The 14,117-nt window shown below is 34.9% G+C and overlaps 1 protein-coding gene across 2 annotated transcripts; it reads left to right on the plus strand.

Moving 5' to 3' along the window:
- Positions 1-7,378: 7,378 nt before the first annotated feature.
- On the plus strand, positions 7,379-13,874 carry LOC143304378 (omega-amidase NIT2-A-like). 2 transcript variants are annotated; one of them, XR_013061068.1, is made up of 5 exons: positions 7,379-7,466; positions 12,105-12,289; positions 12,691-12,859; positions 13,134-13,367; positions 13,519-13,874. XR_013061068.1 is itself a non-coding variant. In XM_076626832.1 (4 exons), the coding sequence occupies exons 2-4, from the start codon at positions 12,206-12,208 to the stop codon at positions 13,265-13,267; spliced, it is 387 nt and encodes a 128-aa protein (XP_076482947.1). In that variant the 5' UTR covers positions 7,379-7,466; positions 12,105-12,205; the 3' UTR covers positions 13,268-13,874. The 2 variants fall into 2 exon arrangements, 1 of the variants encoding a protein (XP_076482947.1); XM_076626832.1 differs by having other exon boundaries at positions 13,134-13,874.
- The last annotated feature ends 243 nt before the right edge of the window (positions 13,875-14,117 follow it).

The raw sequence follows: 14,117 nt of genomic DNA on the forward strand, positions 1-14,117 counted from the left end.
ACATTATTATAGACAATGAGTCGTACTGTATAACCATACACGTAGTTCCAGACACAGTGATGCAACATTCGCTTATTATTGGCGCAGACTTTTTGGACACTGTTGAAATAAGTATAAAAGGGGGAGAATCTTTTATTAGTAGAATAAAGGACGAAAATCCCGATGAGTGTCCGGAAGTCCTCAAGATAGATGTAGAGACACAGGCGAGTGAGATAGATTTGTCACACGTTAAGGACATGCAACATAGTCTAAAAAGAGATTTGAAGAGAACCAAAGCATTGCTAAGAGACGCTCAAACGATGCCGGAGAGATCGAAAGGTGACTCGACGGGTAAAGCAGCTTTACGACAGCTGAAGAACCAGTTAGAAGATGCAGAATGCGCTAGAGCAGTTGCAGTTAAAGCGAAACAGGCACTGGAGCAAGAACCGAATGAGACGCAGGCTTCGTTGCAGGAAGTACTGCGGCAACGTTCCGAAGCAGAAGATCGTGATTAATGTAGCTAGTCGCGAACGAACTGAGCTACTGTCGCAATTGGAAGAAAATAAAGAAGAGTTAGCAGAAGTTTTGAAGAAGTATCGGGCAGCTGTGCAGCAAGTGTCGGAGGAACGGAGAATAGTGGCAAGACACGTGGTGATTGGTAAAGTGGACCACGAGATGGTGTCCTCGTCGGATTCTTGCGGCCAGCAGGAGGACTTAGCGAACATCACGAGGAGGAAGAATCTGGCTAAACAACAGCAACAGGATGTTGTTGATGATATTTGCGAATTTACTGAGAAGGATAGCGTTGCGGGTGTGAGGGTTGTTTCAAGTTTTCGGATAGACTCGAAGAGAGTGAATGCAAGGCGAACGAAAAGACAAGGGAAGTCGCACGCGCGGAATCCCTCCAATAATATCGATACAAAGATTCGATATACAGAGGATGTGGATGACGAGGACGACGATGGGATTGTCGAGGACACGATGAACGTGAAGACCTTCGAAAAAGAAGAGATCATAGTCTCGGTAGATGGTAAGTTGTTAACGTCTTCCATGTACGAACCGAGCCTACGAAAATGTCACGATGCTGCCACGACGATCAAAGCCCCTGACAAGAGTGAAATGGGTAAACAAACAACGGAGAGGAAGATAGAGGAAGAGCGAAAGAGGAGCAGTAGCATCGAGGACGAACAGGCCGCGGTGTTCCAAGAGGAACGAGATCAGCTGCGTGCGGACGCAAAGAGACGGATTGAGGAGATCCAAATCCGAAACAAGCGGGCGTATAACAGGAGACGCAAGAAGGCGACAGCATACAGGACGGCAGATCTAGTGGCAATCGAGAGGATGCAGAGGGGTCCCGGGCTAAAGCTGCATCCGAAGTTTCTTGGACCGTATCGGGTGATAAAAGTCCTGCGAAATGACCGATACATAGTGCAGCGAGAGGGGGAGCACGAAGGGCCACGTACAACTTCCACGGCAGCCGATCACATGAAATGGTGGAATGCTGACGATAGTGATGTAAGTGCGAGCGGCGATGATGAGCACATCTGAGGGCAGATGTGATTGTCAGGAAAGGCCGATTGTAATATCGTAGAATAGCTTTGATTGGAGATCGGCTGAAAATAGAAAAACCGTGTACGTCGTGTTTCTGTGGTTCGTTTACATTTAAGAGTGCCTACGTGACTAAAGGCACGTAGTTGGTAGTTCTTACGTATGTATGAGGGAAACAATAGACCACGGTAGAAGAAGGACGGTTTCGCTATCCAAGGCGAATCGAAAAGTGTGCGTGTTGCGAGAATCAGAGTTGATCGAGACGTCGAAGCATAGAGTCGTTAGAATTGAGTTGCGAGTGTTGTCGAGTGTTAGAGTTGCTAGTGAGAGAGAGAGAGAGAGAGAGAGAGTTACCAAATAGTTGTCAAGTTATTTGTTGCAAATACGAGCGTTGCATTTAGTTTTCCTGTTAATCAAACATCGTTTCTCTGTCTAACTAATATCTGTATTTTCAATCCATTATTAATAAATTATAATTAATCGGACAAAATTACACCTTTAATATATTCCGATATTACATTACCGTGATGTAATATTTATCATGCTTATTTTGTACGTAAAACGAATCGTTGGAATATTCCCGAAGCTAACGAAGCATTTCCCAAAAGTTAAACCGAAGAAATTAACGCGAATAGTTAAGTGAAATTTTTCCATTAACTTGCTGACCAACCGGCAAATAAAGAATCATAAAAATTGTTTCAATGTGTTGAGGTCACGCATAACTTCTTTTTTCATTGACGATTACCAAACAGGTAAAATTTCGAAATTGTACGAAGGCCACGTGACCAGATCGTATTGGAATTTGAAGTGCATGGAAAAAGACAACTCGAAGTACAAACCTTGAGCTGTACTACTCGAAGTACAAACGTGAACTAATGGATGCAGAAAAGCAATTAACGCCAAACATCCGAACAGCATCTTGGAGCTCGTCATTGTTCTGAAATAAAAGAAGTGACGAATTAAAAAGACGCAGGACTAATAATAATAAAGGAAACTTAGTTCGTATTATAAATTGAATTTACATCAGAAAAGAAGCACGATCAAGCGAAACAGATCGTAGAAATGACAAATATCATCGATATACGTTTCAGTGTAATTTCACTTTTGAAAATTATTTAGTTTAATACGATCGTATTCATCGCTCTGAAACTTTCATTGTGCTGCAATTTGTGCTGCGTCTTTTTAATTTCTCTATCTTTCTGTGTTTTCGGAAAAATTACTTGAAAGATTAAGAATTGCTTGCCTTATTTTATTTTCGATTAGTTAGGATTTGATTATTCCAGGTAAGGTTTATTATTTATAACAGGTTTTATCACTTGTTTATTATTTAGGAGTTTGTTATTTTAGGATTAGTACCTTTTAGGATTTCTTATCCTTCGAGTTTCTGTTTCAGATATCTAGGTCTATTTCAAGATGTTTTATTACATTAGGATTATTTATTCGATTAAGATAATTTAAGAGTTTCACAATGTACAAAGAAATAATCGCGTGAAATTTAGATTTATGCTTTAAACGTATTAAACACGCGGTAATTTCAATGTCTATAGCCTCGAACGTGTTCTGATTAGTTGTGTCATTGTCTGTGACATTGAAATCACAAAAATCCATTGCAAGTGTGCTGTCATGCAATGTGGATGTAATTGGGTTTTTTGGGTATTTCCTGTATCATCTGATTTGTACAGTACTATTTTAACGCAAGGACAGGAAACTTATTATATATTTCCCGTCCATTATTTGAATCGTTGTGAAGTGTAACGAATTATATTCGATTCGAGGAGATGTTAATGAATTACCCATTTCATATGTAATTACATGGAAATAAAAATCATTGCAAAAATAATTGATCTAATGACAACGGAATTTCCAATATTTTTTTGTTTCGTCACGTCTTTTTCATAATATATCTTTTATAGGTACGTGATTTATTAATCGTTCGAATGGAAATAATTATTCGTATAATATTCAAATGATTCTAGCCATAAAATAAATTAAAACGATACCTGTCAATGATATGCAATCTGCGTATGACGTCAACCTCGATCTATGCTTATACAAGAAATTTTATCAATCAATGACTAGATATACAATAATCAAATATTATAAAATTTCCTGAAAACCTTTAGGTGTTAATATTAAGGTGTTAATATCTTTAATATTTGCAAGTTATTGTTTAGCGCTAATTAGTTAGAATGTAACAAGTGGTGTACCAGAATTGAGATAATTAAGCCACACGAACAATCTTATTTAGATCTTTTTAATTTTTTAATTCTCTTTTGCTCTAATACTTCGTAAAATTAATCTTCATTAGCTACTACACTTCATAGAATGACAAGAGATAATTTTTCTTATATAACGTTTCATTCATAAAATCTATCATTAAAGTATATCTTCATAAAAATATCATTCCATACTAACGGTATATTTGGTGTCATACGAGATAACAGTTACCAGTGATGACATATGTAACTTTATAAAGATATCTCGTTTTATTATATATTAAAAGAATGTACTCATTGCTGCTATATTTCAGATGAAAAAAAGGAGGCAACGATTTTACAGTAAAATCGTTCGTTTACAACTGATTCATTTACATTTCATGATAATACTGTGCATTCTGAATATGCTATGATTTGCTTTAAAATAATAAATAGTCCATTCTTGCATACTATTGCTCCGGCTTTACTTGTATTTTCGATATTGGTATAAATAGAAAGACAATTAATGTCGTTCGAGTCTATTTTCGGATCATTTATATTACGTTTAATCCATATAGTTATTATATGAGACATAGTATCGTAAAATTTGGAAGAATAAAACGTTCGTACAGGAAGTACATTTTATAAGAACTCCAACAAATCTGCGTGTGCACCTAAAATACAAACTGATAGTGATTGTTCATAAGTTTATATACATTATCTAATGTCAATCGAAGGTATCAATTCTTTTTCTCCATAAGAGTACTTTTTCATTTATATGTGTTCAACCGTGAAGCATATGTCACCTACAACGAAAAAGAGTTTTCCTATACTTAATATTTCCTTTATATACCTATGAAAGTCTATTCTTCGCGTAGTATGAAATTATGAATAAATCTGGAATATTGTTCAATCTGGAAAGAAAAATAACTCATTGACATCATTCATTGATACGAGATTCAGAATGTTTGTTTTGTCTTGCAGAAAAAGAAGGCAGCCCTCCCTTTCTTTTAATGTGAAATAGAAAGCGAAAATTTGAAAACAGATTTTTTGGAAATTTACTTGCAAATATCGTTTTCAATATCGTGATTTTCTTCCCAATGGTACTGTACTTTCAAATTTTCCAGTATCCCTCTAAAAACAAAAAGTCGAACCTCGTTATCATTAACATAGGCATTACAAGGAAGAGAAGTATTAGAAAGCAGCTCCTTTTTATTATGGATTTCTTTATAATCGTGTAAATAAGAAATTCCGGAAATTTTTTCCTCAAGAATTTAATTCTTGTGTTTTGATTGATAATTATTACACTGCATACTAACATTTCGCATACTGTTCGCATCTAACAATTTCCTAATAATAACTACTTCAAAATTACATATGTTCTTGCACGAATTCAAAAGTACGTATGATACAATTACAATTGATTCTAAAATAATAATTATTTGAAGATATTAAGATACTAATTAAACGTTTCACTATATTTCAAAATCTGGAACAACAAATTTTTATTTATAAAAAATGAAACTGTCTTTATATATTCTTTGTCATGATGCTATTTCTTATTACCATGTCGACATTTTTTAAAATTCATTTTGTTATCTCTACGCAATATGAAAATTCATATACTGCTTAATATTTTTTACATATTATCCATCCACCGCATGATATCTCCTGAAAAATCAAAATATTAATGTTATATTATTACAATGCTTCTTAAATTTCAATTTTTGACAAATTTGAAATCCAATATATTTTGCACAATTATTATTTATCAAAAAATTCTAAGTTAGTAACTTTCTTTTCAAATGGCAAATAACATATACATTGACTTACCTGTAAGTTTTTGTTCCCAATCATCATTTCCTCTTATAGAACATCATTATTGTTCTCATAATTACTACCAGTGTCATAGATATTGTAGTGGCTACAACTGAATTAATAGAAAATGATAAATAACTGTGTATAACAATGACACATAACTTTTACTTACATATCAGTCGATAAGGGATTACTGTGATATCCTGTTGATGTTTCTTAAGGCACTTGATTAGGTGCGATACGGTATCATTCCTTATGGTATACTGTAGAGAAGTATTTTAGAAAATAACAAGAATAAATCTAAATTATTCAGAGGTTCCAGTTTCGGCTTAGACATAAATACAGGACCATTTGCAAAGAAGAAAGGGTGCGTTTCTACAGCCTCGTTATAGTAACCATGAATACCGATCTCTGAATTACTGGTTACTAAACATAAATATCCTATAAAATTTAATATATTTCTTTAATTTTTAATACATACATGAGTTAGTAGTTCTAAATTATGAATCATCTTACCTGTGATATTACACTTTTCCTTATAATATCATCACTCAAGTGAACAACATTAAGATCATGTAAACCATGTCATCCTATCTTACTGTGAAGATACTTAGTTATGTTATCTAACATTATAAAAATATCATCAAATTCAAGTCCTTTTATTCACATCACATGGCCACGACGATCTGGTTCTTCGTTATATAATGTTCTAAAATTTGTCGTACATATAGGATGTACAAACCGTGATATCAAGGTATCAGTTCTTCCTTCCCAAGGGACAGTTTCATTAAAATTCTGATAGAATTAAAAATTAATTATTAATATTCTAACAATCATATATGTTAAATACATTATAGTCAACGATATATACCTGAGCGAATGTAGGGGTGATTCCTCGATAATTATAAATGTCATCAGCCCACATCATTGTGCCACTTCTTTGTACTCCAGCCTCTGGATTAGCAGCCTAAACAAACATACAAAATTTTATAGAAGCTGCACAAAATATAGTATATATGCGCAATATTGAAGCGTTCAAGGGGATATAAAGGTAATGTGCATCACATACACGTGTACTCTCATGCAACAAAATACAATTAGATTTAATAGTATAAGCTCTTTTATTCATCATAATAGATTGGAAATTTAAGTGTCTTACGAGGGTGAGTAAAAAGTTACCCGCTCTGTCGGTGTAGAATTTATTTTAAGCAATTGTCAAAAAAGACATACATCATTTTTTGACATAATCACTCAATTTCTGTATACACTTTGTCCATTTGCTGAAGGACCTTCGTATTTTCTCATTAAAAAATGTTTTGGGCTGAGCTGCGAACCACGAATGCATCGTCGTCTTCACCTTTTCATCAGCTTTCTCGGCATCCATCTCGCACAAACTTTTTAAAACCCAAATCTGTCGTGCACTATTGCATAAGCAGAGCCGTGGCTGATTTGCAAATGATTTGCCACATTATCCAGTGTCACTCGTCTATTCCATAGAGCATAAGTTCATGAGCACGTTCAATGTTGTCATCGTGGATGTGGACGGGCGTCCAGCTGTTTTTTCATAACACTTGTGCGATCTTCTTTGAACTTTTGTGCCCATTCAAACACACTTCGTGACAAAACACTTTCTCCATAATGTGCATTAAATCTTTGATAAATATAGGCATCAAACATAACCTCCGACCACAAGAAACGAATCACAGCATCCTGCACTGTTTTCCTGCAAATCGCCATTGCAAAGCGCCATTACTCGCGCAACGGTCACAAACGAATTGACGTAACATAATGAAACCTACGCAGCAGCACTGAACAGATATTGACGTCATACGAAGAGTGCAGATGGATCAATACGGTCGACAGAAATTTTAACTATCTGTAGTGCGGATAAATTTTTACCGAGAGTCGTATAGGAATCTATAATTTGTAAGTACACCTTTGGCTGAATGGAAATTTCTCTTACATATAGTCAAAAATGCAGAAACAGTGTATTGAATTGGAAAGTGATAAAAAATAAGCGAAGTTTCGAGGTTGCATGTGATTGCATGAGTACACAGGACGTTTTTAGCGAATAAAAAATAATTTTGAAAGACACGAGACTTATCTTGTATTTTATGCACTCTCTGTGTCCGAATCTCCAGAATCTCTCTATCTTATGAAGTGTTTTAGATTAGCCGGAAAATTTTGTATGTACATACAAGAAGTATACGATCTAAGTGGAATATTCCATTATTCTCTTGATACAACAGAAACGAAATTTACAGAACTTCTCAGAAAGTTGGTTTATTATTACCAAATTAATAGAATTAATATACGTTTATCATCTTTACATACCTAAGTCGTGGAGGTTTATCGTGCGTAGAAAATTAGTGTCGTTTCAAAGTTACATTTCGTACATTTTAAGCCTATAATTTGTAACGTACAAAGCAATGCAAATTTGTGCTGTTTCTGATCTCCACAATAAGAAAATCCAACTTTAGGTTTTTTACACAATGATATTTATGGAACAGTAATATCATATTATTGCATCGCTTGGAGAATGAAGTCAAGGTACGATGTGACCCTAGTGTAAACGCTGGGATAGCCAGCTGTGCCGCACTTATAAGCATAAGACACAATACCTATTAAATACGAGGTTAATACAATGTTGTATCAGCAGTGGTCCGCCACGGTCAGCCTGAAAGGATCGTTAAATTTTTAATCAAAGATACTGAAATATATCGATCGAATTGTATTGAAATTATACTTATATACAGTAATAATCTTCTATTGATTTGTGTATTGAAATACTCCAATTTATAATGTACATGTTATATGTATTTTGAGCAAAACTAAGATTAGAAGGAAATTAGATTAAATACCATAATGAGGTGTGAGAAGTGGGCAAAACTATTGAATTGTGTTTATCTATTATTTCTAATGTTTAAGACGTCGATTTGATGTTAATTCGAATTGACGTGTCTTCAGATACCGTATAGTTTGTAGTAACTCTGTAACTTAATTACCGTACAAGAATCCTTTCCACCCTGAGCATGTTCGGCGCATATTATACCATCAGTGATATCAGGTGCATTAGGAAATTTGGAACAAGCTATTTTGCATTCGGCGTTCTTAATCACTGGCATTTGTACTACCATTAATGCATTACGTCGTGGTCGTCCTACGAAGAAAATAAGAAAGATATTTAAGACTGGAACTGTTTAATTTTATTATAAAATTGATATCACTTACTATATCTTAACGCTCCCCATCCAGCAACAAGGGGGTTATAGCCGACGAAGTTGCTCTTTCGTAGGGGCTCTTTCGTACAAATGGGATATACGTACCCTGAAAAATAAAAAAATAAATGAAAATGCAGGAAACGAATGACCAAAAGTATGAGAAAGAATTGTACACGCTTTATGACACAATATATGTGTACAGTAAGAAATTTCAGGATATGATACTTCAGTAATACTCAATAGCATATATATATATATATATACATATATATATATTTGAGGACTTACTCGAAAATGGCACCTCCTCCGCCAATCTAAGAATGGCAATATTATGATTGCGTATGTTTTCTATTCCATCCATATGTGCACAATGTGCTGCGGTCAAAACATGCCTAGCCGATATCAGGGAACCTCCGCACTTCCATAGTGGTTTGTCTGGGTGTCGGGGATTACGAAAACCTAATGCAGCGATCCATGGCCAAGCGCCTAAAATGCAATAGTCATAGTTGTGAATATACATAATTTTTTCTCACGTAACGAGTAACAACGATTATTACCTATTCGATATTCGATCATACAGCAGACGATAAGTACATACGTACAAATACTCTGAAATAGAGATTTGATAAAGACAGAAATTAAATTTTTATTCCAGTGAAATACAAATTATTAAATAATTCTATATAATTTCTATTTGAACTATACTGAACTATAAAGTTCAAACGTGTAATTTCTGCCCTAACAGTTTTTGATCTCTATCCATATTATTACTCCTATATCAATTTTTTATTTCAAGCAAAAAGATACTCTTTCTAACATGAAGTAAAAGAAAGAAATAATTCAAGTTAATAAGTAAAGTTACTACCGATGAAATCATAGCATTATTATTTAGTCTAATTGAAATGTACATTGATGTGCTGTTTAATGCCTTTAAAGTTCATTCTTTGCAGTAAATGGCTTATTATTAATCGGAAAGAAAGACATAAAACGTACCAAGTTCAGCTGGTTTACCATCGACCAGCCTGGTATGAGAGACGTTGCTAAAACCACAGTATGGTGGTCGCAAAGCCTTATACTTGTACACAGTTTTTATTAAAATTTCTCTCTTCTCTTTGTTTGGATCGTTCGGACAGCAAACGATCGTAACATTGCCCTGGTATCTGCACACTGATCGTCTATAAAAATCGGTGGCTGTACGGTACTGTATCTGCCATATTTCTTGCAGAGGTTTACATTTTCTGTAGTCAAGGCACCTGCCTTCTTGATTGTCCGGTGTGGTACATTCTGGATCAAACAATTTTAAAACATTTATACAGTTCAAAGATGCGTAAGAAAGCGACACCGATTACTCAACTTTCGAAGTAAAAAGCCGATCAAGTCCACCGGATTGCCCTACAGACACGTATTAATCCGTAAGAGTTAGTCATCATGTTGATAATAATTATCTAAAGAAACTTTTCACGTGAAAATATAAAATTTTAATTGATTAGATATTGTGTTAGCCATACTTAAGAAAGAAAATGAAAATGAATGAAATGAAAGAAAAGGACTACCTTCAACCTCATTTTTTAAATAAACACTTTGTCAGTTTTGCGGTAAATAAATTCTTAGGAATTCAGGACAGTTTTTAGTGAATCATTTTGTTTCGACCGTTCGCGGAGAGACGCGATCGCGAGATAGCACGTCAACGAGAGTTGTAAGTTCCCGTTACGGTTAAATAATCGACGCCACGAACTGATCGATCCCCTTATTTCGATTATGATAATAAGGGTAGTTCAATGAAATTCCACAGAATTAACACAAATAAATTAATGTTTATTTCAACAACTTATTAACTAGAAAGATATAAAAGGAACAAAAAAAATGTAACTGCGTTTTGGTTGATAAGTAATGCGCGACATACCACATGTGTTGACGGTTCGACTTCTCGAAAAGTTCTGAACGCCTTTCGATTTTTTTCGTTTTTTCTGGAAGGCGACCCCCACTACGTTCGGATCACGCCACATTCTTTTACTGCGAGGTAAAATACGGGCCACGAGTCGACGTTTCTGGAAGTCGCCCTGCTTAATGAACCACGCGCTTGCCACTACAATGTTTGTTTGCCGGGCAGACGCGACGATCCGTCTGCGACATTATAGTGCCGCGATCGATAGTTAAGAATATGACCTATGGTAAGCCGCATGGCGTAACATTCTCCCCCCGTTGAGAGGGTACCGATCAAACTAGCGAGGTGTGGTTGAAGTTCCCATCTTATTTCGTCTCGGTGGCTAGTTGTTCGGGTTTCTCGAGATCGGGTTGAATTGGCAGTGGGACAAGCCTTTTGACGCCCCGATCCAAAATGCTCTTTGCCGTCTGAACTGTAGCTGTCCGGATGACACCATCGGCGCCTGGATGAACCTTGATAACTCGGCCCAGAGGCCAATGCATGGAGGGAACGTTGTCCTCTCCGAGGATGACGATTGTGCCCTTTTGGATGCTGTGTCCACCCTTGCTCCATTTATTGCGGTTGGTTAGCTCGTTCAAATACTCCTTATGCCAGCTGCCATTTGGAGAGTCGGTTCGATGGAATGTCTCTGAAATCTCGATCACGTAAGCACATTAATGAATCGCCAATGAGGAAATGTCCGGGAGTGAGGGCTAGGAGATCATTTGGATCGGTGGAGATAGGAGTTAGCGGGCGGGAATTGAGGACTGCTTCTATTTCTATGATAAGAGTATTACGGTGTTAAGCTCATATGTTTCTGTTTCTCCACTCGCGCTGCGCCATAATATCCTTTGATATTTCCGATCCTCTGGTCGTACGAGGAATTGCCGATACATTTTCTCGATGTCGCCAGTGAGTACGTACTGATGAGCGCGGAATCTAATTAATATACAAAATAAATTGTGAATTGATTCGAGAATATAGGATTTCCCCATTTTCATGATTATCGTGATTTTTGTATAAATATATTTGTGAAGATACTAATAATTAGGTACTTATAAATTAGTATTGTCAATTATTTTGCATTTATAATTCCGCCTCTAGTATAAGTGTTAATTGAAAACTAACTTTATGTTTCAAAAAGTACTAGCAAAGTCGTTGAGTAACAAGCCACTGATGCTAACACAAATAGCATTGTCGTAATTAAATATTTCTAAATATTCATTTTTCATTTTGAACCTGTAGAAACGATTTATTATATATACTATTAGCTAAGTAATTGCATATTTAATTAAGTCGAAATATAAAACTTAGTTATTTTAATAATTTAAAAAATAAAAAACTGACAAACATTTCAATTTAATTTATGGTTGGAACAAAAGACAGTTATTTTTCATTAATTGAAATATTGCAATGCAGAGTACTTTCCAAAATACGCCGAGAGTATTCCTGATGGTGAAACGAGCGTTGCTTCATCGAACGCAGCTAAAGAAAACAACATCTATGTAGTTGGTGGTACGATGCCTGAAATAGAGGGCGATAAATTGTACAATACCTGTACTATTTGGGGTCCCGATGGAACTTTGATAGCAAAGCACCGAAAGGTAAGTAATATATTCCTTTATGGCTTTGAATTTGAAAATATTGGGGTGAAGAAAGTGACTCTATCTAGGAATAATTTAGGAATATACATATGTACATACGTATACTATAACCAATTCTATAATTTACGGTTTATAAAATACGTTATGATACGGGAAACGCCCATTTTTGTTGTAATGTGTTTGTTGTTGTATAAATTTTTCACATACTTAAAATATTATTATACTTATTTTTTCTCCTTTTTAAACATTATTAAATGATAAGATTCTTTAATAAAAGAAAGTGATAAAAACGCTGTCAGTTATTAAATAAAAAATAATTAAAGTTTAGGAGTTGGTAACTTTGATATTAAATTAGAAAAGTTGCAGCAATAGAATTAGCGACCACATTTTTATGTTATTAGGTACATCTATTCGACATCGACATTCCTAATAAGATTACTTTTCGAGAGAGTGATTCACTCAGTCCTGGTAACTCCCTAACGACGTTCGATGTGAAGGGCTGCAAAATAGGTATTGGCATTTGCTATGATATTAGATTCGAGGAAATGGCACGCATTTATCGGAACAAAGGTACAGTAACTTAATCGATCAATACTTAACTAGCAAAAAATTAAATATCTTTCTTAAATATATTCTATATAAAATTAATATAATCTGTAACTCTGTATAAAAAGAAGCTTAATTTAAAAAACCAGTATATTTGCTGAAAATGAAACAAATAAAAGAATTAAAAGCACAATAAGAGGACTGTCCTCGCATATTCAGAAATGATGGAATGTGAACCGTGCAACTACGAAGTTAATTGGTATTCGGTGGCTTCATATTTCCTGCTTCTCTGGGTTAGGTTGCCAAATGCTGATATATCCAGCGGCATTCAATATGACCACTGGACCACTGCACTGGTCATTACTTCAGCGTTTCAGAGCGAATGATAATCAATTATACGTTGCCTGCATATCACCGGCTCGTGTTCCTTAAGCAAGTTACGTCGCATGGGGACATACACAGTTGACCAATCCCTGGGGAAAGATTCTTTACGATTTGGAAACTCAAGAGAATATGGCAGTCACCGATATCGGTAATTTACAGCTTAAAATTAAAAGCGAGAGATCCATGATGTAATTAATTTTTAGTCTCGTTAATTTATCGATTTAGCCATCTTCCTCTGTATTTGTTGAATTTATTAGTAAGCATTACTTATTACTTCGTATGTTTCTTTTTTCTATCAGATCTAAAAGTTGTTGAGGAAGTAAGGGCTCAGATGCCTACATTTTCTCAGAGACGTACAGATTTGTACGACACTGTCTGTAAGAAGGAGTAACTCTACACTAAAACAGAAAATGTTTTTTTATAATATTTCTACTGCAATATCCCTTTTTTGTGAATTATTACTAATTTCTTATCATTTGTACTAAACGAATGACTCAATTAAGAAAACCAAAACGTTATAAATAATAATCTGTATATCTTGTGTATCAACATGTAATTGGATATTATAATAATATAGGAATGCTATAATAATATAGGATAATAATATAGGAGAATAATAATATAGAAAAAAATACATGCTTTTAAACACCTTTAATATCGATCACATAAATTGGTATAATTCACAATGATTACGCATACATAAAAGACCCCTTGATAGTAAAATTTACGATCAAAAGGCAATTACGTATCGTTTAACAACATTTAATTTATAACACCTTTTAAACATTTAGACAGATTAACACATAACACTTCTTATATATAAACATCAATTCGAAGTTATCAGCTTGAAGAAATTGGTCGATTAATACCTGTAGATTGTCTGTCTCGATGAAAGACT

Source organism: Bombus vancouverensis, unplaced genomic scaffold (assembly GCF_051014615.1).
Source record: "Bombus vancouverensis nearcticus unplaced genomic scaffold, iyBomVanc1_principal scaffold0033, whole genome shotgun sequence".
In the NCBI taxonomy this organism is placed as follows: domain Eukaryota; kingdom Metazoa; phylum Arthropoda; class Insecta; order Hymenoptera; family Apidae; genus Bombus; species Bombus vancouverensis.

Bases quoted from the DNA above. Each gene is read 5' to 3' on its own strand.
- LOC143304378 (XM_076626832.1), top strand. From the start codon at position 12,206: ATGCCTGAAATAGAGGGCGATAAATTGTACAATACCTGTACTATTTGG. The intron at 12,290-12,690 runs GTAAGTAATATA...TTATGTTATTAG, and splicing joins TGATAGCAAAGCACCGAAAG to GTACATCTATTCGACATCGA. The intron at 12,860-13,133 runs GTACAGTAACTT...TCTCTGGGTTAG, and splicing joins ACGCATTTATCGGAACAAAG to GTTGCCAAATGCTGATATAT.